Source organism: Rhea pennata, chromosome 25 (genome assembly GCF_028389875.1).
Source record: "Rhea pennata isolate bPtePen1 chromosome 25, bPtePen1.pri, whole genome shotgun sequence".
Lineage (NCBI taxonomy): Eukaryota > Metazoa > Chordata > Aves > Rheiformes > Rheidae > Rhea > Rhea pennata.
The window spans coordinates 3,375,708-3,402,431 of NC_084687.1; the positions used below are offsets into that span (position 1 = coordinate 3,375,708).

Below are 26,724 nucleotides of genomic sequence, written 5' to 3' on the forward strand. Positions count from 1 at the left end.
TCGCGCGCGCCCCCTCGCCCCGCGCCGCCGCTGCCCCCTCCCGCCCGCGTTGTGTGTGTGTGGGGGGGGGGAGGGGTCTCGCGCGGGCGGTTGACAGTGGAGAAGCGGGTGGCGGCGCCGCTCTCGCGCTCCCCCCTCGCCTCAGGGGCGCGCGCGCCGAGCTGAAGGGGTGTGTGCGGCGGGGGGGGGGGAAAGAGCCTCGCGCCCGGGCGTTGAGGAGCTGCCGCCGCGTGCCCACCTGGTGCCCTCGCCCTGTCACCGCCTTCCCCCCCTTGTCTCTCGCCCGCTCGCTGCCCGCCTGCCCCGCACCGCGAGGGCCGGGACAGCCCCGTGAGGCGAGGTGAGGCGCGGCGGCGGTCGTGAGCGGGGGGCTGTGGTGGGGGGGTGTTTGTGTGGCGGGGGGGGGGACACACTCCCGTCGCAGGTAGGGCGGCGACGGCGGCACCACAGCGACTGCCCCCGCCCGCTGCCTGCTGCCCGCTCCGCCCCGCGCGCCCCAGCCCCGGCTGCGCTGAGGCGACAACTGCCGCCGCCGCCACCCCCCCGTCCCCTTCCCTCGCCGGGGCCCAATCCCTCGGCCCGGCAGCTCTCGCGAGAGCTGGGGCGCCGAGGGCAGAGATGACCCAATATGGAACCAGCGCGGGGGTCCTCTCGCGAGAGCGGGAGAGGGGCGGGGCCTGGGGGCGGGGCGGAGGGCGCCCATGACGTCGCAGGGGGGCGGGGCCTCCCCGGGTCTCCCCTCCAGGATCCCTTCGCACCCCACAGCTCAGCGTTGGCCGGGCGCACGGCCTGGGACAAACCTTCGCCGTTACCAATAAGCTAAATTTCCACGAGTGTTTCCCCCCTTTTCACGTTTTCATGAACCCCGCTGACTTCTTTGCTGCACAGTTGCCTTCAGGGCATACTTGAAAAGGAAAATCGACAAATAAGCTTACTTAATACAGCATTTCTGCAGGCCCCAATTAACCTGTTAGGTCACTGGTGAGGAACCCATAGACCTATGGTGCCCCTCGGTCTAGTGCTTCTGGGGTCCTGCAAGCCAGTCTTAATTGCTCTTGTAATACTCCTAAGGGCATTTTGTCCCCTTTTAGGGGCTTCACGCCAGCAGTAATGGGGAGAATTAAGCCAACTCTCTCTAGATTTCCCAGTGTTTGTTTCCTAGTTCTATATTTGTATAGAGAATAAATATTTCTCGGTACTGTAGTATTGCCTTACATTATTAAAGACCTGTACCTGCTTACGTTCAAGTATGTGCCTAAGACTAACTGAAATCACTAGGTGCTGCAGGCTAAGCACGTTCTGTAGAGGAGCCCATAGTGTTTTCACCAGGTAGTAAGTGCAAAATTACATAGCAACTAAATAGTGTTAGGGATTTAAGTACAAGGCCATTTGCCGTTTGATCTCAAGGTTGAGGAGGATGAGTTTTTTTAGCAATACTGTGCAAGACAGACATGTTCTGAATGGAATACGCAAACTTGCTTTTAAAATGATGGCTTGCTTTTAAAATGATGTCAAAAACCTTCTTGTTCTCTACACAGGCTAACAGAATGGGACCCTGTCCTCTGCCTCTGTGAGTCATCGTTGAAGTCCAAATAAAACAAGAACAAGAGCAGTACTTTACCACTGCTTGTGTCTGAAAGGTAACGTACTTTGTGGCATGCTGGGCTTTTTAATGCCTTTCGTCAGCATACTCTAGCCTCTTGTTAGTTTTGCTTGTTGTATTACTTTACCTTGAAAAGGTGATTGTGATCAAAGATGTCACAAATGGGTAAGGCTTTAAAAACTTGTACTGAGTCTGAAGATCAAATGAACAAAAATGGCTCTTAAATCTGTCTATGGAAGATCTGGATTTATCTTCTCTGTAAGAAGGAGGAACTGTGGCCTAATGATGGAGTGTGTTTGAGATGCCTACCGCCAGACCTTTCTGGGGTTTAGAGTGACTGGGTTGTGTGTACATGTCTGTGGCTGTGTCTCACAAGACAGTAAAGTCAGTGTCAAGAGTCCCTGTTGCTGTATCAGAAGTAGCATGGTTCAGGGATGCAAAACATTAGAGATGTACACTGATCCTGGCAGTTCAGGAAATGAAATAAGAGGATGAAACTTTAATCTCAATGAATTTTTTTTGCAATTTCTGCTACACTTAGACTACATTCTGAAGAGATTCCTCCTGCTAACTCCCAGCCTTTTTATATTTCCTCTTTTCCTATATGTTAGTATATGTCATTGCTCTGCTTTATATGCAGTCTCTGTACCTTCACTTAGGAATTCTAGATTTGAATCTTTTTCTACCTTTGCTGTCTATAAAGACCTGTGCCTCAGATCTTGTCTTGCATCGGACCTTTGCTTACCCGGTGTTCTCATGTCTTACCTAATCTGAGTGACAGTGATTGGACTCGAATTTCCTTCCGGATACTAAAATATTACGGGATGCAAGTCAGATATTCTGAGAATTATAAAATCTGAAGTGTTTCAGATACAGATTTTGCGCAGCAAGTTGTATCATTTACATGGAGAAACTCATCAGATCTAACTGCTCTCTGTATGATTGAAATCTAGACCTTTTTTCTCCAGGGCTGGAAAAAAAGAAGATTTAGAATTGGTTCCCCAAGTGCAGTAGGGTTGTGGGGGAGGATTGGATCCAGTTTCCTAAACAGGCCTGGTTTGGGGATGACAAAATGGAGGGGATCCAGGCTGCTCCTTCCCGCAGAACTGGAACAAGCCAGGTCCCGGAAGGACCCAGTATTCCTGAAAGTGATTTGGCAATTGATTTATATGATCATAAGAGCAGCAGGTCCTTCATGGATTTCAGTCTCCAAAGTCATGTTTATTCCTACTGTGACTATTGGTTCCATGGGAGTTATGCTGAGATGGGCTGATCACATATACTTTTTTTGTTGTTTTTGTGCTTGTTTTTAAGAGAGACTTCAGTAATGACTCTTTTTTTTTTTTTTCCTTCAGCCTTACTGCCAAGAACAAGCCCTTTGATTTTGGCCTTCTGCATTTGCTGTTCCTCTGGTTTGATTGTCCATGATCAGACGGACTTTATGGAGCTAGACAATGATATTGTTAGGGTGTACAGACAGCCAACAGCACAAAGAGAAATACAAACTGAGGAGCACTTCCAGACACGCTTTGAAAGAAACCGCTCCTCTACCTTATGCGGAGAAATACAAATCCCTCGGGTCCACCGACGGCTCCAGTGCAGGTGAGTTATATGCAAGGAATTTGGCAGATGTGAAGAAAGTAAGGATACTCTTCAAGCCCAAATGTTTTAAAAAAAAAAAAAAAAAGGTGCTAACTTTCCACTATTGGTGATTAAAATGTTAAGCTGCCCTGATTGATAACTGAGGCAGAGCACTCACTTATGGCAACTCACACCAGAAGCATGAGAGATAATCTTAGTACTGCACTACAAAAGCTGCCATTTCCAATCTGCAAAAGTCTCTGTTCACTTTAGGACTATGATAGCATAAGAGATATATGCACTGTAGAGAGAAACTATCAATAGTTTCGGTCCCTTCCAGTACTTCCTTAGCCCAGTTGGCATACACAAGCTTGCATCTGCTTTCTCTGGTTTGTGGATTTTGCTACTTTTGTTTCTTAAATTTCAAGACCCGTTTTCTGTTCCTTCTTACTTGGGGACATGGCAAGTTGCATAATGGTATGACTGAGATTGACTGAAGTAGTTTTTCTTTATTTTGGAGCTATGTTGCTATATTCTTTGGGAATAATGGGTGAGGTAAGTGTACTGATATAGCACTAATGCTCCAGCAGCCTGGTTTTCCTGTTCTAGGATATTATCTGCCAAGATTTTCTTTTGGGCATTGTACTGGAGTAAGAAGCATCTCTTCTTCCAGAGGAGCCCTGCAGGCACACCAGAAGGCAGTCTCTTTTGGCAGCATATGAGAATTCCTGATGTTCTTCCAGCAAGGCAAATATAATCAAAAATAGGAAGCTCTTTCATCAGCTTCCCTTTCAGTTTTGTTTCATTATGAATACTCTCAGTTTTCTTTCTTTGGATCCTGAGTGGACTGGCAATGGTTATGGCAGTGTCTACTCTGCACAGTCCCCTCATAAGAAAGCAAATATAGCATCTCTGATCGATCATTTTTCTGAGCTTTGTTTCAGCAGTTCACAAGAACTGAGATGGATGCTGAAACTTAGTGCTATTCTGGGTCCGTGACAGGACTTGAGACCCAAGACATGGGTGAACTTCCACAAGATACGGTGAGCTTGCTGCAGTCAAACAGCTTGCTGCAGCCAGAAGGGACAGGACCACACAGGGAGAGTCGGGGAGTCTGACCTCCCTCCTTGTGTATAGCTAGCTCTTATATCAGCTCAGCTGTGTGTGGAACTGCAGCCTAAAGCTGTGGATTGTGTTTTACTTACGCTACTGTGAAGTAATTTCCTGGTGGTAAGTGAAGGCAAATGGAATCATAATTTGAGTTGCTACTGTGTTTTCCAGTTTTTCATTCATCTTGAAGACTTGTCATCAAGATTAATCTCTGCAATAATGAGATCTGTTAGATTGTGGTAGGCAGAGAGGAAAAAATACTCTTGCCTTCTGTTTCAGCACTGTCCTTTCATATATTAAAAAAAAGAGAAGGAGATTGAATATATTTCTGTAGCCAGAGAAGCAAAATTACTTGATGGAGAGGGTTGAATTATGCATAATTATGATGTGATCATCTAATAGTCTGCCCACCCTGAAATGCCTGATGAACACAATAGATCTTGTCCAGAGATCAAAGGGAGAATTTTTGGTTGTAAGTTATAGCTGATATTTTGAAACTTTATCATTGCATTTACTGTTTAGTAAGAAAATCTCTTTATTTCCTCCCCCAACTCCTTGTTTAAGCCCCATATATATCTTGCTTCCTCATACTCTTTTCCCTGTTATTTCCCACTTCTCTATCTCATGTTTTCTCTGTTCTCCATTTTGTATCCACTTGACAGCCCAGTATATTGTCACCTTGGATAATAAAATGATGGAAAGGAACTCAATTCTGTGACATTTACTGGAGTTTAGTCTCCACAGCCAGTGTTCAAAGCTGACGGAAGCCCGGGGTAGGCTCTGCATCAGTCATATTTGGTTTATAATTGGAAAATCACCAATACTGCCAGTGAATTAGAAAGGAGAAGAAGGAGCACAGGGCTGAGGGGTTAGTCAGAGTTTACCTACTGGAAATTCTGATTCAAAAACATATAGGGAGAATAACTTATGTAGGTCAGGTCCTGCTTGCATCCCTGTATTAAATAATGTAATACAGGAAGCACTGGAAGCACTCGACTGTTTCTCGAGAGGTGGGAGCAGCTCGTCTTCCCCCCCCATGGATGTAGTGCTTTTATATTTTCCTTTTAGAACAGAATAGGAGGAATCAAAACATGACCTCCTGCTTTTCTTCTGTGTTAATGAGGTCAAGTAATTGATGCATTTTGAGCTCTGGGCTCTTGAGCTGAGAGGATATCATGTGAAAGGCACACAGAGTATTTGCGATTCATCTGAATGGAATGCAAAGGCATGGGGGTGCCTATGTAGGATTCATGTTATGTGCCAGCTGGATCTGCAAAATGCTCGTGCCTATGTGGGTATATGGAGCCTGCAAAGAGCTAGCCATAGCAGCGTGGCTCTTGTGAGAGGATGAGGCCACGCAAAAGTGCTACAGAGGTGGAGATAGTAAAAGATATTACATGTGGCTTATCTGATTCTTTACAGCTTCTCGTGGGGAAGGTGCAGAAAGATCATACTCAAGCTGTTTCCTGTCCTGAATTGGCTTTTTTCATATCAGTTCAGAGAGTGGCTCTTGAGAGACATACACGCAGGCTTAAGTGTTGGGATGTTTCAGATTCCTCAAGGTAGGCAGAGAGGAAAAAAATACTCTTGCTTCCTTTTGTATATCATCATTTTCATATTTTAATTTTTACCTCCTGCATATTTTCCTGTTCTTTCTAAACGTGATGAGGTTATGTGGGAACTTTAACCATACAAGGTCCGTGATTCATTAACCAATTTATTTGCATATTCTCAGGAAAAAAAAGAATCTGTTCTATCACCAGACAGTACATGGTGTAATTTCAAGAGAAGGACATTACTTTTTTCATACACAAAGTTTTCCTTAAACTAACTCAAAAATAGAGACAACGGCAGCAGTTTCCTACATTGTGAACAAAAGAACATGCTCTTTAAAATCCACCCTGCAAAATCAAGTGTATCAGATACTCACATGGGTAGCCACCCCACTAGCAGGTGGCCTAAAAGGAGAGTTGTTTTGGTTCATTGTCTGGTTTCCAGTTACCAAGTGCCCGTGTTATAAAACAACTCTTGGTTTTTGTTACTAACTGTCCTCGGTGGCTTTATCAGGTCCTGGACTCTTTAAAAAAATATGTGGTGGGAGTTGAATGGCCTTCTTGCCCACGTGGCATGTTGGCCAGTTGGCATATTTAGACTCAGACTGGCATGTGGGAGATAGTATAAAGGAGACCAGCACTCATGCTGCCTATGTTGTGAGGGTTTCTTTAAAAAATACAGTGGGATCTTCATTAGGGTTGTCAGGTTTTCATCAGCAAAATATTACTTCAAAATATTAACTAAAGATAGAGAGTTTTCCCAGTTTGCTTGATTTTAGAAACAGATTTTTGCTTTCCAGGACTGTTAGGAGTTTTGCTGACCAGATTACCTTTGCCAGTTATCAATGGCTTCTATTCTGCATTTTGCTGCTCAATGACATATGTCATATTTGGGACTTCACATCATATCTCAATTGGTGAGGTTTATTTTGTACTGCAGAATGTTTCTACAGGAGTTAGAGATTATGTGCAATGCTGTTTGAAAAGCTAGCGAGACATCTTAATTTATGCATCTGTTTAATCTAATATGCCAGTGTTATTTAGATGAGACTCCAGACCCCCAAAGTCTCGATTAATTGTTGTTCCACCTCTGCAGCTGATTTATGGTGAGAATTTCAGCAAGTCAGTTAAGTCTCAGCTGCAAGGTGCTTTAAATGCCTGCACAACAAGAGCTACCACAGCTCCTGTATCACAGACACCAGTGCAAAAGGAGACAGCTAGAATGTCATGGAGGTGTCTCCTACATAAAGTAAAGGCACAGCACAAGCTGCCTCCCATTTACCCCAAGGATGTGACTGTGAATCATGATTTAACTCCTCATTTACCCTGAGGCCATGCAGTTTCTTGCTATAACTGAACTGTTGATGTTTTGCATTCTTAATCTATTCAGAAACTAGATTATTGAAAAGATGTTTACATCTGAGAAGGCCCTTCACATTATCAAAATAAGGGGGTATGTGGAGCTCCTGGTCTCTTAGGTAACTTGGCACTTCTGTCTTTAACTAACTGTTTCTCAGACTTCCTCGCAGCTTGTGACAATGCATCTATTTTTGTGTTTTATATTAAAATATTTTTGTCAGGCACCTGACCAACTTAAGAGACTTCACTTGTAAAATTGTAGAAAGAGTCTGAACTTTTCAGACAGGACTTCTAGAACTTTAAGTGTTTGTTCAGAAACAGTAAGTTACAAAAATGGATTATATACATGAGTGAAAATAGACTGTCTCGTACTGCAGAGAGATGGTGGGAGGAAGAGATGGATGTGTCATTTTAAGATAGACCTTTCCTACAACACCTCATGCATTTCCATTTTTTGTTCTCTGTTCTGTTGGTTCCAGGCTCATTCAGCATCCTCAATGCAATGGTGGCAAACATTCTGACGACTCTTAATTTCAACCAAATATTGTCCTCTAATGGCTCATTAGCTAATTTCTCAGACCCTAGATTTATGAAAAATTACATGGAGGCTTTAACACTTACTGCATCAACAACATTTTTGACTGGCATCATTCAGGTAGAAGATGAATCTATTTTAGCTCCTTAAGGACGTACCTTATATGCATTCTTTTACAAGTGAAAGAATTAGAACTGCTTGCTTATTCTAACCACAAATACTAAGCTCAACACATTTGAATACATATGTTGTGCAATATAGAACGTGCTTCTTCCTCTCACGATGTCTGAAAAAGATGTTTGATATGTTCGAGGCGTGTGTCTGTGCTTAATACATAAATGTGTGAAGGGAATAATTATCTTTTATGTTGGCCCATTCTCCAGTATGTGGACCCTTAGGTAGTCCTGCATAACTGCACACGCTTGATGTAAAGTGCTCTTATTTTGGTGAGACAGTGTCTTACTGTTAAGCATCCATAATGAATATACTATATTCCAAATAACTATCCATTATGTATGGCCATGAAGAGTTATGCTCTTACAATATGGAAACAAGAATGGTGCATTAGACATTGAGAATTATATCACATCTCGCTTCTCATTTATTCAATACAGTTGCTGTTAGGCTGCTTTTGTCTGGGGTTTGTCACAACGTATTTGCCAAAGACTCTCATTGATGCTTACCTCACTGCAGCAGCATTGCATGTCATTGTATCGCAGTTTACCTTTATCTTTGGCATCATGATTGACTTCCACAAGGGCCCCCTGGACATTTTCTATGTGAGTAAATTCATTATTGGTCAAAGAAATGCATGTTTTTTGGACAAGAAAGAAAAGAACAGCTTCAGAAATTGAAGGCAGTTTTTGATTTGTCAGTTGGTAGGGGACATTTGTGCAATTCCCAGCTGTGGTTTAGTTCACCTTCCTGTTGTCTTGAACAGCATATGCAGGTTATTAACTTGTGGGACATGCAAAAAACCAAAAGTTCTGTGCACATTTTTAACCACTAATGTAAGTCTAGAGTTTTCAGCATGTCTGTAATTGTTATAGAGGAAAGGCTATAGGAAAAGGTATTTTTCTACAGTGGATCTCACAGGCAAACTTTTGAGCACACAGTATCTTTATTATATACCAAAGACAAAAAATCAGCAGACTGTAAGCTAAATATAAATTAAAGACAAATTTTCTTCATTTACTTTAATAATATTGATCAGACAACTTGAAAGAAAAGGTAGTGTAGAAGAGAGAGGAATGATGGTGCAGAGACAGATCTGAGTTATTTGTGGCAGTGTTTTCTCTGCAGGCACCAATAGACAAGATGGATTTTTAAATACTGTTTTGTTCTTAGCATCTCTTCTTCCCAGTGAAGATACACTATAGCAGAGGGGATGAGTTCGAATGTCAGGGTAACTTATGTCAATGTCCCAGAATGTAAAAGTAATGATAGTATCTGATATTGATCCTCTCTATGATGTTTCGTTTTCAGAATCTATTTCATTACTTCCTGGTTCTCCCAAAAGCGAATGCCACCAGCATATTATTGTTTTTGGTTTGTGTGGTCATGCTACGAGTCAGTAAATATATCAAGATAACATACAAGCATAGTCCTATTGCATTTCCTATGGAACTTCTCTTGGTAAGCGTTCTCCATATTTCCATAGTGATAGCTGAGCTAACACAGAGCTCAAGAATGTCCTGTCTGAGATGATGCTGAGGGTCTGAGTCCCATTAACAGCTTTGTCACTGATCTGCGGAGTAGCTTTCAGCAGTGGCTTCCTATCTTAGTTTTTCCTTAGTTTCTCCCTGGAAACTCAGCTCTAGACTCCAAATTTTAGTTTTAACTTCTTGTCTTTAGTACAAATGAAACTAGAACTGTGGACTTGAGGGTTCAGGTTCTTGATATTTTGGGGGGAGAGGGAAGGAGATACGCAATTTTGTTGTCTTCAGAAGAAATTCTTGCTGTGACCTCAATTATATTTGTTGTTTGTTGTTGCTGTTTTTCCTTTTTTTTCCTTCTTTCTGGAAAATGGATTAATTGATTTCTTACCAAAATCATTTCTGTTGAAATGACAGTTCTGACTTTCGTGCAGTCATGGAGTCAAAAAGATCATAGAGGATTTTTCTAAGGAACAAGATACCAAGAGTCCCACCTTACTGATGTTGGAGTTGAAGCAATTTGACACTTACACAGCAGGGACCTGTGGGACAGTGGCTATGGCAGAGCACAGCATTACAGACAGTAAAGCCTTCTTTTGTGTTATTAGTTTAGCAGCCAAACAATTGTGTTCTTGAATGTTCAGAAAGCTTCATGGAAGTAGCAGAGTGGTTTGGAGTAAGAAAAATAGTCCGTATTTTAGGTAAGATGTAGTAGACACGTTGTAGGCACTTGCAAAAGGTTAGGAGGTATTAGTATAATATACTTTATTTCAAAAACTTTGCACTTATTATTTCAGGGTTCTGTTACATTTACACACTGAAAACATCTGTGGTTAATGAATTTAAATACTCCTACAAGATTAACTGTGCTTGTATATACCGGTTCAGGAGCAAATACTGTATAACCTCTAGTATTGCTTCTTGTTTGTTTGTTTGTTTTTTCCAGATTATCACAGTCACAATTATTTCTAATCGTATTCATCTTCACGCTGAATCTAGTATGGTTGTAGTCAGTATGATTCCTCACAGGTTAGTTACTTATATTGTAAATGAGGTTATGCTTTTGACGTACAAAATGGATGTTTCAGCCTGTTATTAAAATGTGACATGGGCTGATTTTGCACTGGGGAGCCCAGTTCTAGGGATAAGTCTTCAAGAGATGTAATTGTATCATCGTTTCAGACCAGACATTAACAGAATATAAACCATAGGGTTTTGATTAGATTGAAGTTTTGTTTGCACACAAAGAAAAAGGAATTTGCGTTTTGTGTGAGGTGAAGGCAAACAGTCTTACAGATTTAGAGCATCTCCTGTGGGTGCAGAATGACTCTGATATTGGTCTGGGGTATAGGATTATTTTGCACAGAGTTCAGAGCGAATCTAAACTTACATATTCTCTGATCCTGCAGGTTTCTGCCTCCTACACCACCAGATTTATCAAACCTGAATAAGATTGTATTCCATGCCTTCTCCCTTGCTATTGTAAGCTACTTCCTTCTTGTTTTTGTGGGAAAGAAGTATGCTTCACTTCACAACTACAATATTGCCAGCAATCAGGTGAGAACAAAAATGCACATACTTCCTAGGCCAAGAAGCAAACTGAACTCTCCTAGTAAAGTTACTAACTACCTGAGTGTGCTAGAAACATAGGTTTTGCAGCAATTTGCATACCCTACTGTGTGGAAGAATAGACATTATAAGCCAATAATGTGAAAAACAAGGTATGTCCTTTTTTGATTAAGAGGCCTTTGTATATTCCCACTGATTGGGATGAAATCCCCACCACTGCAGCTGAACCATGAGGACCACTGGTGTTTTAAATATATAGGACTATAAAAACACACAGCTTTAACAGCTGAAATTCTAAATGGCCTACACAGCTGTAGTTCTTTTCTGTATCTGGCTAACTACCATCCCAGTGCTTTGAGAGACTTTTAAGCTAAAATGATGTTAGTTTCCAGTGTGCTAGAGTTAGGAAGCATTAGCTGTTTTGCCATACTCCCTGTTTAGCTTGTTGTGATGACTGAGAATATTTAGTAGGATGGAATTAAGCCAGCAAGGAAGCCAGCCTGACTTCTTACAGCCTTTTGGAATAAATATCAAGGAAATGTCTTTTCCACTCAGAGTTTGTCCAGGTGCACTATGCTGTGTACTGAGATTTGCTACATGTCAGCTTGGAAGTCAATCCTGTATAGCTTCGGAGTTCTCAGGAGATTTCTTTGAAAGAGGAACTTGATTTTTGTGGCCTCAGCTGTGAAAACTTTGTGCTTTTAAAGATAGCTCATGTAACCATAGCAGACCTTGCTTTTTAGAAGGTCTCCTGAACTTAGCAACACAGATGAATAACCGGCAAGTATGAGCATTAAAAAAAATGTGAATCTTTATAAGTTATTTCTGTTAAGGTAAGTCATTCATTTAGGGTTTTCTCTACTTCATTCTGTTTCTGTTTTACAGGAGCTAATAGCTGTGGGGCTATGCAATATTTCCAGTTCATTTTTCAAAAGCTTTGCTGTCAGCTGTGCTCTTTCTGGAACTGTCATTCAAGAGAAGACAGGTGGAAGAACACAGGTGAGCTAGGCTGGATTTGTCAAGCTTCCAGGCTCTAATCTAAAATCACTGCACATTTAGTATAGGCTGACTTTTCATCTAAACAATTTGTGAGCTGTAAAGTTATATTCCCATGCAGCGTTAATTCAGATCCCCTTTTCCTGTACATTATGTTATGTAGTATAATTGCATGATATTTACAGCACATCATGTGCCATAAATGAAGCTAGGATCCTGTGGAGAAAATAGGATATGTTTGTACAGTTTAAGACTGTTTTAGTGGATATACCCCAAAAGCCAAATGAAAATTATTCACCAAACTTCTACCACTTCTTCCTAACTTTTCAGTCCTTAACTTTGTGATTTTTATCTTCTTTACTGGGCCTGGTGGGGGGGGAGTAGGCTGGAATACAATACCTTTTTTATCATGCCTCTTAACTGAAAGACCATACATGCTTCACTGCATCATATAAGTCAGAAGTATTCTGGCATTTGTACCATCCTTTGCAGCACACCTGCAGCCTTTGTCAAATGTCCCCTACTTATTTTTCTCGGTCTGTGGTGTTACACAGACTGTATCTACTTGTATAGAGAGGACAAGTGAAAAAATGGTTCTGGAAGGCCTCTCTGATGAAGTATTTCTGTTCAGTTAGCAGCAGCAATTGGAGCATCCATAATGCTGGTGTTTGTGCTGAAATTAAGATACTTCTTCCAGGCTATGCCTAACGTAAGTGAATGTGAGATAGTTACAGTAGAAGTCTACTTATTTTCTAAGCATAATATAAAGATTTTCTGGGACAGTTACAGATTCTGCTCTAGACTTGATTGTTTTCAGGAATTGACAAAACCAATGCAATGGCTTTAAACTTCCCTAAATTTCAGCAGACTACAGCATTAGATAATAAGTACTGCATCTCTGTCCCATCTCTGACTTACCAGAACAAGCTAAAATTACTTGGCTAAAACAGGATTGAAATGTCATTGACAGGATCTGCAATTTTAAAGTTGTAATTCACTTTTGGTCTCCCATATGGCAAGTTTTTACCCACCTGTATAATACAATCATGAGTGGCTACAAACATTTTGTTACTACATTTTATAGATTATTCAGAATACTCATTTTTTATTAATCTCTTAAAATGTTATCTGGACTTTCCTTTTTAATGTCTTTGTTTTTTTGCAGTGTCACAGAGCATTACTTCCTGATTTTTCCTGGCCTCCTTGTAAGATGGGAGAATAAATCCCTTTCCCCAAACTAGCTGACAAAACAGAATGTAACCACCTACCTCCCTTCAGCCTGCTTTTCCCTGCCAAGAAGGACTGTTTCAACAAATGGTGTCAAGCAGCTTCCTAAATCTGGCTATGAGCTGCCCATGCTAATTGAAACCATTCTTTGAAACAGCAACTCTTACTTCTGTAGATAGTGTTGGCCTTTCTCCTAGTGTTGGAGGAGGCATAGGGATTCACTGAGGAACGCTGTAATGGAAACTACACATAGCATTTCAAGAGGAAGTCCAGTTGTATTTTCAGAAATTATTGTGAAATCAAATGAGGTTATACACTAGTTTCATGTTGGTTTGGAGAGCAGAGAAAAACTGTTATATACAGCCACAATAATTATGGAACTGAAGCTATTATAAAATTTTAATTGTGAGCACTTTAGCTGCTGCTTGGGTATCTGTTGTCTAGCATGTTTGTAGTTGCAAGAAAAAATTTGATAATAGATGCTGTTTTTCTGATTTTCACAGGGTGTACTGGCTGCTATTGTGGTAGTTAACATGCTCCCATTTCTTGAAAAATTTCTGGACATTCCAACCCTTTGGAGACAGGATAAGTATCATTTAGTAAGTGGAAAAAAAAAAAAAAACCACCTAGGAACTGGAAGGTACTTTAAAGGGGGAAATGCACATTTTGAAAGGACAAGGCAAACAGTAGTCATTCCCTTAGAAATGGGATCATTTGAAATATCCACCAGAAGAATTGTACTGAAACCCCTACAAACTTACTTGCAATTTCTTCTGTACAGGCAGAACTGATCATTGGTGCTGGTTCCCAGATTCTCTGAGGAGGAAATTGTCTAGCTATCAATTGGGGTCACATTCTCTTGTGAGCACTTGTACAGTTTTCTCTCTCATAAAGAGAGAGACCTCCAATATGTTTTCTCCTGACTATTGAAACCCTCTTTAAAAGGCTGGACTTCTGAGCTGTGTGTCAGATTTATAGTTCCTGGGTCTGAGGATTGTGAAGATTTAGCCAATACTCTACTTGATGGCAGGAAGGATAAAAAATCTGTCAGGGCTGCTTCTGTCATTTCGTAATAGTGATTTAATACAGCTGACCATAGCAGGAATCACTCTTCTCCATCTGTACTGTGGGTTTCAGTATCAGAAATTCTTTCGGTAAAAAACAGTCTTTATCTGGGGCCCTCCATGCAGTTTCGTTTCCTCAGAAACAAAGTGCTTGCCAGGAGGCAAGTTCTCATCACCTTGTTTCAGCCACACCTGGTTATTTGCCTCGTTCTTCCAAGGCAGGCCAGTGCTGTGGAGGCATCTACAGAGCCAACAGTGCAACTCTGGCTCATGCTGTATGTCCTCAGATGCAGGGCAAAGTAAAGGGGGAGTCTGTCTTATCAGTAACTATAGCTGAGTTATGTGGTTTGAGACCTTTTTGTTGTGATCGCGGTTTGTGACTGCTTCAAAGATTGCCTTGTTCCAGACAACAAATTTTTTTCACCTATTACCATTTCTAGCCTCTTTTTTGCTGCATTTTGAAAATGCCACCCAGAATAGCTCAACTGAGAAGTCAGCCAGGCCTTCTGAGTCTTACAGTAGCCCTGCTTAACAAATGTCACCTCAGACATATCTATTCAGTACAGAATGAAGTGGATTTGACTGAATCTATACCTCTGGGATTGTTGACTAGGACTGAGTTTGGAGGTCAATTCACATCTTTTCACTACTAACTTTCTCTCTATCTCTTGTTCAAAGGTTATTTGGCTTGTAACTTTTGCAGCAGTCCTTTGTCTTGGTCTTGATATTGGTTTAGCAATCTCCATGGGATTTACCTTCTTTGTAATCACCGTTAGATCACACAGGTACTTGTAATTTTACAGCAAAATACTGATTTTTCTTAGAGTCAATGTTTACATGTAGCTGTACATGTGGAAATGGAAAAGCAGCTTCTGTAAACTCTTCAGTCAGATCTTCTGGAGTTTCCCTAATGCTGTCTATCACCCTAGTGTATAAACTAGTAATCTCTTTCTGTTCAAGTTTATGGGCTCTGTATTGGTCCTCCCTGCAAGTGAGCCATGCAACTGAAGAAGACTGGTCACTGTGGTGTAGGCATGGCACTTCCATGAAAGATAAAATGAGATATTTTATCTTTATTTCAAATGTGTTTCCCAGTCTTCATTGACCTTCACCAAGTTGCTCTATTTTCTTCCTAAACTTGGTCACTAATAGGGAAGGGAGATTGCATCAAACAGACACAACGAGGCTTATTAGCTACTAACCCAACCAGCAGAATCACTCATAATCCAAGCCACATCTCACGAGATATACCATGAAAGGGAGGTGCTTGTCTGAGCAGACTGAGTGTGTAGAATAACATGCAAAGAGTTAGGAAAAGCCTCAGCTGCTGCTGGTATCAAACTGCTTGTGAAAACTGTTCTAGAGTGGCTGTGAAAGAACACTTTCAGAACACTGGAACGATGGAAAGATTTCAGCTGGTGTCTGAAACTCACTGCATACCTCTGCTCAGAGTTATCCTCTTGGGCTTGCCTTGGGATTTAATGAGCATTGTGAAAGGGCAGTTCTGCAGCCACTGTTCAATTAAGCATCTTCATTGATCATATTACCTGCAGGGTATATAACTGTTTATCAGTTTCCAAGATGTTGACAGCTTTATGCTGACAACACACAAAAAGGGATGGAAAGTTACCTGCAAACAGATGCCTTCGACAACTTAATGTTTTCCATACTTAGGGCCACTTGCATTTTCCAGTGACTGGACCACCAGTCACATGTTTATTCCACCTATGCCATGAGCTGACCAGAATCTGCCCCTAAAAATGTGCAGCAGCACCATTAGCAAGTCTCCAAAGTAAGACATTCTCCCTAGAGGCTATAGTCCCTAGACCGTATGAATTGAAGCAAAATGCTGTGCTAATACTGCTACATGACCTCTGGCCTGCTACATGGTCTAGCCTGTGTGTAGCCAGCTCTAAGCCCAAGTTATAACTGCCTCCACCTGCCTGTGTAGAAGTATCTTTGAGGAGGGCTGTGGGGAGACAGAGAGGGAACACACTTCCTGGGGTAATAACAATATTCTGAGTGTTCCAGAGCTAGAAACGAGACATTATATATTTTTGAGGGCACCAGTGTACCTGAAGGATGTGCTTGTGTACTGCTCCCCTACTGAAAGAACCCTAATTATGAGTGAATAACTTTCTGTATTCACACCCCCTGAAGTTGCAGTTGGTGTGTCCAGTGAAGAAGAGAGAAATGAAGATCAGCTTTTAGGAACAGATGGTTTTTCTCTGTTCTCTCTGAAAACCTAATAAACATCTTGTTTCAGGATGAAGATGGTGGTGCTGGGACAGATTCCAAACATGAATATTTATAGAAGTTTATCCGTCTACAGAGCTGTAAGAGGAAACAAAAAAATACATGTTCTAACTCTCTATAATCCAGCTTCTTTCCTTAAATGCCATGTGGTGACCATTTAGTCTCAGCTCATTTGATCCAAACTTTTAAAATCTAAGAACATTTAAGTATCTGTAGTGAGAAGCAATCCTGATATCTAGCTCAGTCTGCTTGGGCCAGGTTGAGTTCCTGATATCCATGTGTGCAGTTGCCGTGGTGGAAGTTGCACTGCTGTTGTTTCCAGAGCTGTTTGGAATTTTTTGCTGACCTGCTTTTCTCGGTCTGGGTTTGTCCACACTACGTATGTTTTCACAATAATAACTGTGCATGTGCTAGACTGACTCACAGATTCTCCTGGCGATGGGATAATAAGTAGGGCACAGGCCTTTTTAACACATCATCGGCAAGACCTGCACCAAATGGAGACAGGCAGTGCTATAGTAAAGGACTTTGCCTTTGCCACAGGGGTGCGTTCCCAATGCTGTGTTGATGAAGCTGAAAAGGTGGAATAATATAAGCTTATGATATAACAGTTTGGCTTGGTTTATATTATAGTAGTCAACTGCCATCAGTGGTGGGAAACCTGCTGGAGATAGGGTTTTAACTGCAAGAGATGCAGATTAGTTTATGCTAATTAGGTCCGTGTTAGCAACACTACTACCAGTATGCAGTGTGACCGGACAAATTCTGTCCTTAGGGTGGGACCTGGCAGTCCTCTGCTTAGGCAGTGTTAGCCAGAAGGGGGATAATAGCTGATGGTAGGTATAACCCTAACAGAGACAACTTTTGTTTTACAGGCAATGGAGATTGAAGGTGTTAAAATTTTCCAGTGCTGTTCTTCCATCTCTTTTGCAAATATGAAACACTTCAAAAACTATTTGTTACGCAAGGTAAATGCCACTTTTTCAGTCAGCAGACGTTTATAAAATCCTGCATTAGGCAGATAAAACTCTCTCCAACAAAACTGTTTTTCTTTTTCAGATGGACATGAAAGCGGTGCCTCTTGATGAAAATGAAATGAGAGCTTTAATTTCCGTTAGTCTGTCTGACACTACAGTGCGAGGAAAGGATTTTAAATGTGCTTGTGTCTGCGATCCACCTGAACCAGCACCTAGGGTCAGCTTTAGAAAAAGATTTATCTAATTTATCTGTTTGAGGTGTCCGGATTTATGTTGCTAAGAACAATATTCTTAACTTGCCAGAACGTAAAAGGCTGCAAATGATTATATAAAGCATATATATATATATATATATATATATATATATATATATATATTTGATGTTTGAAAATAAGCAAATATTACCACTGTATTTCTTCACACTTACACTTTCTGTGCTGGAACAATAGACGCTCAGTTTACTGGGTTCATGGACCAGCAGTTGAAATATTCAGCATATCCTCTCCTTTTCTGAAAGAATGAATTTTGTCAGGTGCTCCAGTAGGAATTTTCTTCTTTTTCCCCATAGAAACAAGAGCACTCCCTTGGTTATCTGAGGAATTTGTTCTGCTCTCAATATTGCCAAGCACAAGTACTAAGTACTTCAAAGGCAGCTACAGTCATCACAATCAGAGAATCACAGTCCCGTGTCTTTACTACAGTTGGCTGATGTATGTCTTCTAGAGAGTCAGTCATATCCCGCTTTATCTGAATTTTCCAGTTCTTAGACAAATATATGGAAAGAACTTAAGGAGTGGACTGTCCTCAGAAGATATTTTTCAGACAGTCACACATGATTTGTAAAAGTCCTTGTATAAGAAATGACTTGAAAGAAAGTAGTTTGGGAAAGATGCAGTGCTGAGGTGCTTAGGAGTTGAAAGTGATAGTGATGATTTAAGATGATGATGATGATCTTCCAAAGCAGAAAAATGCAGAGAGTGACTTTTCCGTTCTTGTATCACAAAAATTAAAAAAAAGAAATATTAAGAAAAAAAATCAATTAAATTTGTCCACTTTGTGACCAGCTGCCATAGAAAGTAAGCAGCTGAACAAAGGTCTGCAGAACGCAGCCAGTAAGAGTCAGCTTACTGTTGCTCGGAAAGGCAACATATCTTCAAAATCTGAAGAAGGAAAATAAGAAGTCTTCTTATAGAGGGAAGAGATGTTGTGTCAAGCCATGGGCAATCTCTTTTTTCCTCTTTTCCGTCATGGAAGTTAAAAGTAACAATATTCCAGTGTCACAGGCCATTTCAAGGTGTGGAAGAGTGAGGTAGGCGCTGAAGGCACTCTGCTAACCACATCTGAGGTTTGCCTGAGTCACCTACTACTTTGCATACTCTTGTGCTATATTTAGTGTTATTTCAGAGGTGCTTTTACCATGAGAGAAGAAATATCATATGATTTACAGTCTTATTTGCAGCAAAGAAAATTTCCATCCCCTAGGCTCAGTACTTCCAACCACTAGTGTACTCTCCATTTTCCATCTTAGATACCATATACAGAGAAACTGGTGAAGCGACATCACACGGACAGTGATTCCTCATCATCTTCAGTTAATTTGGTACATTGGTCAAAGTATGGAGACAGACCCAGTTCTAGGACACTCTTGGTGGGAGCAGCTCAAGTACAGTCTGCATCCCCAGGGCTTAAAACAGGACCTGAGATTGAAAAGAGCCAGGAGGAAGGGAAAGGGGCTTGCCTTTCATCAGCCCCCGCAATAGATAATTCCTCAGTTCTGGTGCATCAAGAAGGAGAACAGAAAACACGTTTGCTGTGTCCAGTTCACACCATTATTTTAGACTTCAGTATGGTGCAATTTGTGGATTTGCAAGCCTCAGATTTACTGCGACAGGTAAGCAACCTAAATGCATGTAAATGCAAAACCTGAAGTTTACCCTATGTCATGTTACTTGTTAGTCTAAAATGCCCTGCTACATAACAGTCTGCACATCTTCTAGTTGGGCTTAACAGGTGCAAGATTTAGCTACTGCATTTCAAAAATTAATATCTTCCCAAAGAAACACATTTTTTGTTGTTTTTAAACAAAAGCCCCATTGTCAACACAAAGATGATGCAAAAAACCTGTCATCCATTGTCACTGGTTCTAGAATCATATAAACTAAAAACACATTTTTACAAATGTCTGATTTGTTTTTCCCATTTTAGTAGTTTATTTTTTCTTCTAGCTGGACACTTAAAAAATCCCTCTGCTTCAGAAATATCAGATATAAAACTACCAGCTGTCTACTCTGAGAGTGATTTTGTTGTTATTGCCGATTGCCTAATTAGCCTTGTCTTTGAAGGATGCCTTGAATTTCTTAGTCTTCGAGTGGGGATCCTAGCCAAGAGAGATATATTTAGCAAAAATAAATTTCATGTAGCTGTGCTTCTTGGAAAGATGCAGTTCCAGATGGATTCTTACTCAGCTCCCTCAAACTCTGTAGCTCAACTTTAAAAGGTTTCTGTTTGATAACAGGTTAGACTAACACTTCTTGGGAGTAGTTGTGTACTGAGCTGATCTCTCTAAAATCCTTGAAAAGTTACTTGCCCTCCATTGAATAACTTTCCCCTTAGGAAATGGGGATGAATTCAGAAATCTTTCCAGACTCATCCTAGCTGCATTTTCTGAAATTCTGTGATTCTCTACATTTTGAGCTACATTTTGAGCTAAGCTTTCAATAGCAAATAATGTCTTTCCTTGCCTCTTTTTTAATAGTAACTGTCTTGAGATCTTCTAAATACAAAGAGTTGGGTATTGAGAAAATAGTGAGAATCTATCCACTCTAAAATCTCATTCCTTTAACAGTAAGATGATTTGTCTGAAAATATTGAATATGAAAATTGAGGCAACCAGAATTACAGATCATGTTTGAAAATAATAGGTTCCCAAACCCCGTGTTTACACATGGGTATGGCATCTGTGTATGTAGAATTGTTTCACATTAGCCTGTTCCTATGAGAACTTCTTGTTTAAGCAAAGAAATAACACTGTGTACTGCACAGAGTACTGTAGGAGGCCCAGAATGGGATCTGGCTGTGACCTGCCCTGGTTTTTGGAGTTAGCATTCATCAGGATCTTGGACACCTTGGCTGTTTAATGCTGAACTTAGAAACAGTAATTGAGACACTGGAATAAGGGTATTCTCCAAAAATGTAAAATTACAAGGGAATTTTTCTTTCCTTATTTATGGCTTACCTTCTAGTGCACCTGTATAAAGCAGAGTTGCTAATGACAGTATGGAATTCTTTCCACAGATCTTCTATATGTTTCACAATATTGGTATAACAGTCCTGATAGCCAGCTGTCACTGTGAGTATAGTAATTGTTTACTAATCCTGACTTACCATCAAGAGTAAGTTTTAAACTTCAGTGGAATGTTTTAGCCATAATGCTTGGTGTGACTTATTGATTTGCTTATTTTCCCCTCTTCTTACAGTCTCTGTAATAGCAATCTTTGAGAAGAATGATTTCTTTGACAGCTGTATCACCAAAGAAAGGTTCTTTCTAACTCTACACGATGCTGTGCTGGCCGCTTTGGAGAAGCATCAAAGGCAAGATGTGCTAGAACTTGCGAGTCAACCTACTGAGAGAGAGTTTGCTGATGAACCATTTGCTGAGCAGCAGAAGGTAGAATTTTAGCTTATATTTAAGGCCTCGTGGTGTTAAGCTATCCTATAACAAGCTTGTGATGTGGCAGAGGAGATAGGGCAGAGTGGATGCTCTTTTAAATTTTCCTGATTTCACACATACTTGGCTGTTTGCAATAGATTAAAAAAAAAGATACTCCTATTTGGTTTTTTTGAGTCCTGTGCTCATGTTTGGGGGAGACATCTTTGTGTGCTGGCTGGAGAGGAGTGATCAGTCTGAGTTTTGTGGCAGGGGATGACTTTGTTGCATTATTCTGACAGAGGAAGGACCATACCAGGGCAGAGTGAAAGCTCCAAAGTTTTCATTTCCAGAGGTTGCTACACCAGCTCTCTTGGGGCTGATGGAAGAAATGAAGGACAGGGTTAGCCAGGTTTCCTAAAGAAATGAAGCTTATGCACATGCTTTTTCTGTGTATCAGTTCTCTGCAATAATTCTTAAGCTCACTGGCACGCTCAGCCAAGTTTGAAGAGGTAGACAGTTGCAAGTTCCAGGAAAAGCCCTTCTTGTGCGTACCAGATTCCAGTAATTGCCCAACCTAGGGAAAGAACCCAACAGCCCCGCTGGGCTCCTATAGCTGATGGAGGGGAGAGTGAAGAAAAAAAAATCCAGAGCTACAGAAGAGTGGACTTCTTGAGTTCTGCTGCTCATGGAACTGCTTATTTAACTCTCTTATCTTGCTCTGGTACAGAATGGTCTAAAGCAAGCTTATTGACCTTACTAATGGTCTCCCCCATACAAAAATCTTCATAAGGATGAAGGCGATGGTATATATTCACCAGTCTCCTTTTAACGGAGGTGTGGGGAGTGTTGGGAGCAGTTTCCAGGCAGGAGGTGACAGTAGTTTCCCAGGAGTCCACTTTGAGATGAGGCTGGGCTGGATGTGCAGATGGGACCCACAGCAGCTCAGCGATGTGAGCTTCAGCAGCCACTGTGAGCTCGTTGCCTGGGGATTTGTACTACCCTCTGCTCCCATGCCAGCATAGCCCTCCTGCCGCTCACATGACGTTGCCTTGGCATGGAAACTGCACTTGACTGGCTCAACAGATGGGCCACCCTTGGCCTAAAGTAATCTTTGTGTACATTTCAGGAAAGAAGTTTGTTCTTGGAGAAGAACAAAGATTTTTCCTCTGCAAAGAGCTCTGAAAACGAGTATCTGCATGACGAGCCAGTATCCGTTATCTCAGGCTCAACTCAAAATGAAGTAGAGCCAAGTTCTCTCCAGCATTATGATTCTCCAGGCCTTCAACTGGATTTACAGCACACAGGCTGGGAGGAGAGATGGAAGTATACCAGCAATCCCTGAATTACAAGTGTTCAGGAATTGGGATTTCAGTAGAGAGGAGAAAGGTACAGTTAAACAACAGTTCAGGTGGTTCTTACCAGCACTTGATCCTTCCCCCCTCCTTTTTTTTCATTTTGTCTTTTTCAGAGTTCTTAAAATAGACAGCTTGACTAATGCCTCCATTAAATCTGTTGTTCTGAACAAAAAGCAACATTTATATTATTATTTTGAAGTGCTTTCAAATAGATATGCCACCCAGCAATGGAGAAAGCAGAAAAATGTCAATGTACAAGATAGCATTAGCTATAAAGCTTGGAATTATCAAATAACTTGCACTTGTTTTCCAAAAGTCGGTAGATCTTAGTTAAAATGCTCTAACTTAGCACTTTTTATATATTTATTGCTTACTAATAAATACATCTAATCTACCACATTTCAACAGATTGCATTCAGGCAGTTTCTTTATCTTCAGATGTATGTAGAATTATGTGAAGCTTTACAGAAAAGCATTTTGTTATTAATATTCTACACCTTGAAGTTGATATTGTCTGCACTATCGTAACATGACACCAGTCCTCTGGGTATTTTTTCCTTGGTCCCTCTCTGATCAGCTATAACTAAATCCTAGTAAACAATATTTTTTGTTTCAGGTTTTGGTAGTCCTTTACTGAAATAGTGAAGAATGGAGGAATGCGTTCACTTCATTCTGAAAAGCTAGGAAAATTAGAATAAGATACACTTAGCACTTGGGGGGGGAAATCAATTTCTTAATTATTTTTTCTTTAGATCAGCCATAGAGTTTGAAGCAGTAATATCGGTTAGATGTGTGTACTAGGACTGCACTGAAAGCTTTTAACTGAATGAGCAATATACCTCACAAGACTTTACCATGCCCTCATCAGGAGGATTATCCCATGGCTCAAACTGGCTAGTGTAAAGAGTTGTAGGTGAAACTAGTTTTAGATGGGCAGCCAGCACAGTGTCTGTATACCATTCAGACTCTAGTTTAGGGCAAAGATCACATTTAAGTGATTCATCCTTTATGAGCAGGTCCTATGCTCTGGGCTAAATTCCTTAATCTGTGAACAGCTCTAACTTTTGCTGCTGGGCATTCTGTGGTGTCTTGATGTAGAATAACAAGGTGGCTCCTCTGGATTCTTCTGCTTCTGGCTGCTAAGTTTTAGCAGTGATACAATGGCTAATGGGAATTTTAATATTAAACTATCTGTAATGTATTCCAGTGAGTCTTTCTCATATTTTTTTTCTTTTTTCCTTTAAGTTCTTACTGTTTCCAAGCAGTTTTTGGAGGAAGGATATAGTACTGCATGTGTAAACTGCAATGCTAAATGATTTTAGTGAACATTCTGAGCAGAGTTGCTTACAGTGGAGGAAACTGAGTCCCGGAGCTCTCATACCTTTTGGATTGAAAGACAGGAAAAACTGAAAGCTTAAATAGTATTGAGTAATTCTCAAACCACATATGCTTCCCTACATTGTTTTGGACAGTGGCTTCAAGCCAAGCTCCTCTGAGCTGTGTTCAAAACAGAGTAATATGAAAACCATGAAAAGCATAACCCTTATTTCCAGATTCTGTTGGCTCTCCAGTGGCAGCCTTGATTTAAGATGAAATGGCTTTCCTAACTCTTGGCACCATGGCAAGTCTCCATTGCAAACTTCAGATTTTTTTTTTTGTTGTTGGCTTGCTCAGCAAAGATCTCAATCTTTCCTTCCCACCCTGATGAGTGTGCACAGTTGAGCACCAGGGGACAACTCAGACGTCAGTATGTTAGCTTTCAAATTATGGGTATTCATGTTGCAAAACAAATACCTTGCTGAGAGGAAGTCCAGACAATTCTGATCTTTTTCCCTTGTAGCTGTGCAGTGACTTAACTCTGCTCCTGCATACATACACAAGGCTTCTGTGTTTAGCCAAGCACAAGTCCCTGGACACAGGCTGTAAAGGGACAAAGCACGTACTTTATGGCCAAGGACTCCACCTATACCTCTAAAAAGCCACAGAAGTAGAAGTCAGAGTTCAAAGGCCTGTCTGTAATCATGTATTTGAAGGCAGTTTGACGTTCTCACCTGACCTAGTTACAACAACTACAGTTGTTTGGTGCACATAACAGCTCTTTTAATGCCCTTCCCAGCTAACATGATGCCATGCTTTTGTAGCAGCGCATGCTGCAGAAAGTCAGGCAGCTCTACCGTAGCACTGAATCAGAGGATCCAGATCCTGAAACATCACCATGCCTATTACCCTTGCAGAGTGCAAAGTATATGTAACCCACCCCCCCCCAAAACCCAGTTGTCATTTTATTAACATTTTACATGGGCTTATAATGGCTACAAAAACATAAAGCAGCAGAGGAACCTCAGGAGTCATGCACAGTGGCAGAAGCAGTTCTTGGTGTAATGCACTGTGGTGTGTCACACTGAACAGGGAGTTATGAAGAAGGACGAGATAAACCGGTTATATGTGGGCATAGTTAGGGGACATTTATTCTACTTTTAACAATTAGTGCCAGGCTGTTGTAGAAAGACAAGGCTGTCTTGGCCTGGGGTCAGCAAACCTCTGAGGGCGTCGCTTCCAATTCTGTTTTTCTATCCCAGATTGGAAGAGTCCTGGAAGAAACTCAGCAGCAGTGAAGATGCTCCTACCGCTGATCAGTAATACTGTGCTTCAGTGTGAGACCTCTGCACAAGGCTCCCCGTTCAGACCACAGTGCAGGCAGGTGCCCAAGGGATTGTGATACCTGTCTCTGCTCTTGCTTCGTTGTGTTGCTTTCCAGATCTGGCCAAGTGCCACCTTTGATGTCCTCACCACAGGCTGCTGAAGCCTGGCCTAGGCCACGGAAAGTATGAAACAGAGCAGTAGTCACGGTAGGTGTGAGCACACCTTGTCAGAGCCAACTCTGCGAGTCAGTTGTTACTAATAGGGGACAACAGATCCCACTGAAGGAACAGGAACGTGCCACCTGTAAAATGAGATTGTAATAGTTTCTTTCCCTGCGGACTGTTTATATTGTGACTTCTCTGAGGTAGGAATTTTCTTACAGGGTTGTTATATGGTAGGTACTAGCAAAGGAGAGACTCTATCATGCCTAAAGCCTTTCAGCTCAACCTTAGTTTGAACACAGTAAGGTCCACATTTGGGAGCGGACCCCTCTCCCCTCCCCTCCCTCTGCCCCTCTCCCGTTGTGTTGCACTAATACCATGAAATCCAGTGTTACAGTTTCTCTCTTAAAACTCTTTGGAGGGGAACAAGCAGATGTACTAAATATTTAATTCCCAGAGCTTGTTGTGAGTAATAAGGCAACAACTAGAAATTCTGAAGAGGCTTTTTCTGTCTTCCAAAACTGCACGGTTGCATATCTGAGACTCTATACTTGCCTTTCCATGAAAATATTTATAATCTGATGCCAAAGAGCCACTGCTCTTGGGCGCACTTCGAAACGCCAGCTCCTGGCGCTGAAGACCAGGACGCAGGTTCCTCCTGCAGCCTTGTCCAGCCCCAGGTCGGTGCCTCCCTCTGCTGGCTCCGGGGCCGGCCCGGGGGCGCGTCGGGCCTGCGGTGCGGACCCCCCGGGCGGGCGGTCAGCGCGTACAGCGCCATCGCAACTGCGGGCAGCGTTGGCAACTGAAACGGCAATGCCAAACTTTATTTGCAAAATTGAGGAAAACATCAGCAAGTTTGGGATCGTCCCGGCCAGCCGGCGGCCCGTGTGCGGCGATGCCCGCGTGTGCATGCCCTCCGCTGGGTAGCAGAGGAGCAGGTTCTCCGGCCGGTGTAAGGAGCAGCGTAGCCGTCCCGGAGGGCGGCGGCGTTCGCCCCGGTGCCGCGCTGCGCGGCGGGGACACCCGGGACCGACCCGTCGGGGCCCCGCGGCGGCCGCGCCCCGCGCCCCGCGCCCCGCGTCACGCGCGCGGCGCCGACGTCACAACCCGGCGCTCGCCCTCGCCCGGCGCGGCCGCGCTCTCGGCTGCCGCGCGTGCGCGCGCGCGCTCCGCACCATGTCCCTCCTGAAGGCGGCGCCAGGGCCCGCGGCGGGCGGGCGGGGGCGGGGCCAGGCCCGGGGGGGCGGGGCCTGCCCCGGCAGCCCCGGCTCTAGCCGCTCCCCCAGCAGCAGCACGAGCGGCGCCACCAGCACCACCACCACCACCAGCAGCAGCAGTAGCGGGGGCGGCGGCCGCCGCCGCCATAACAACGGCGAGGGCGAGGCCGCGTGGTGGCGCGCGCCGCGGCGCGCGAAGGTGCCCAAACCGCGC

The 26,724-nt window shown here is 42.3% G+C and overlaps 1 protein-coding gene across 1 annotated transcript; it reads left to right on the forward strand.

Annotated features, from left to right (window-relative positions):
• Positions 1-1,551: 1,551 nt before the first annotated feature.
• On the forward strand, positions 1,552-22,871 carry SLC26A8 (solute carrier family 26 member 8). The gene is made up of 20 exons (XM_062595239.1): positions 1,552-1,640; positions 2,959-3,205; positions 5,717-5,856; positions 6,633-6,764; positions 7,686-7,861; positions 8,356-8,520; positions 9,227-9,376; positions 10,343-10,425; positions 10,806-10,953; positions 11,851-11,964; positions 12,593-12,670; positions 13,692-13,787; positions 14,931-15,037; positions 16,519-16,588; positions 17,384-17,476; positions 17,568-17,702; positions 19,014-19,376; positions 20,780-20,834; positions 20,962-21,152; positions 22,261-22,871. The coding sequence occupies exons 2-20, from the start codon at positions 3,045-3,047 to the stop codon at positions 22,474-22,476; spliced, it is 2,673 nt and encodes an 890-aa protein (XP_062451223.1). The 5' UTR covers positions 1,552-1,640; positions 2,959-3,044; the 3' UTR covers positions 22,477-22,871.
• The last annotated feature ends 3,853 nt before the right edge of the window (positions 22,872-26,724 follow it).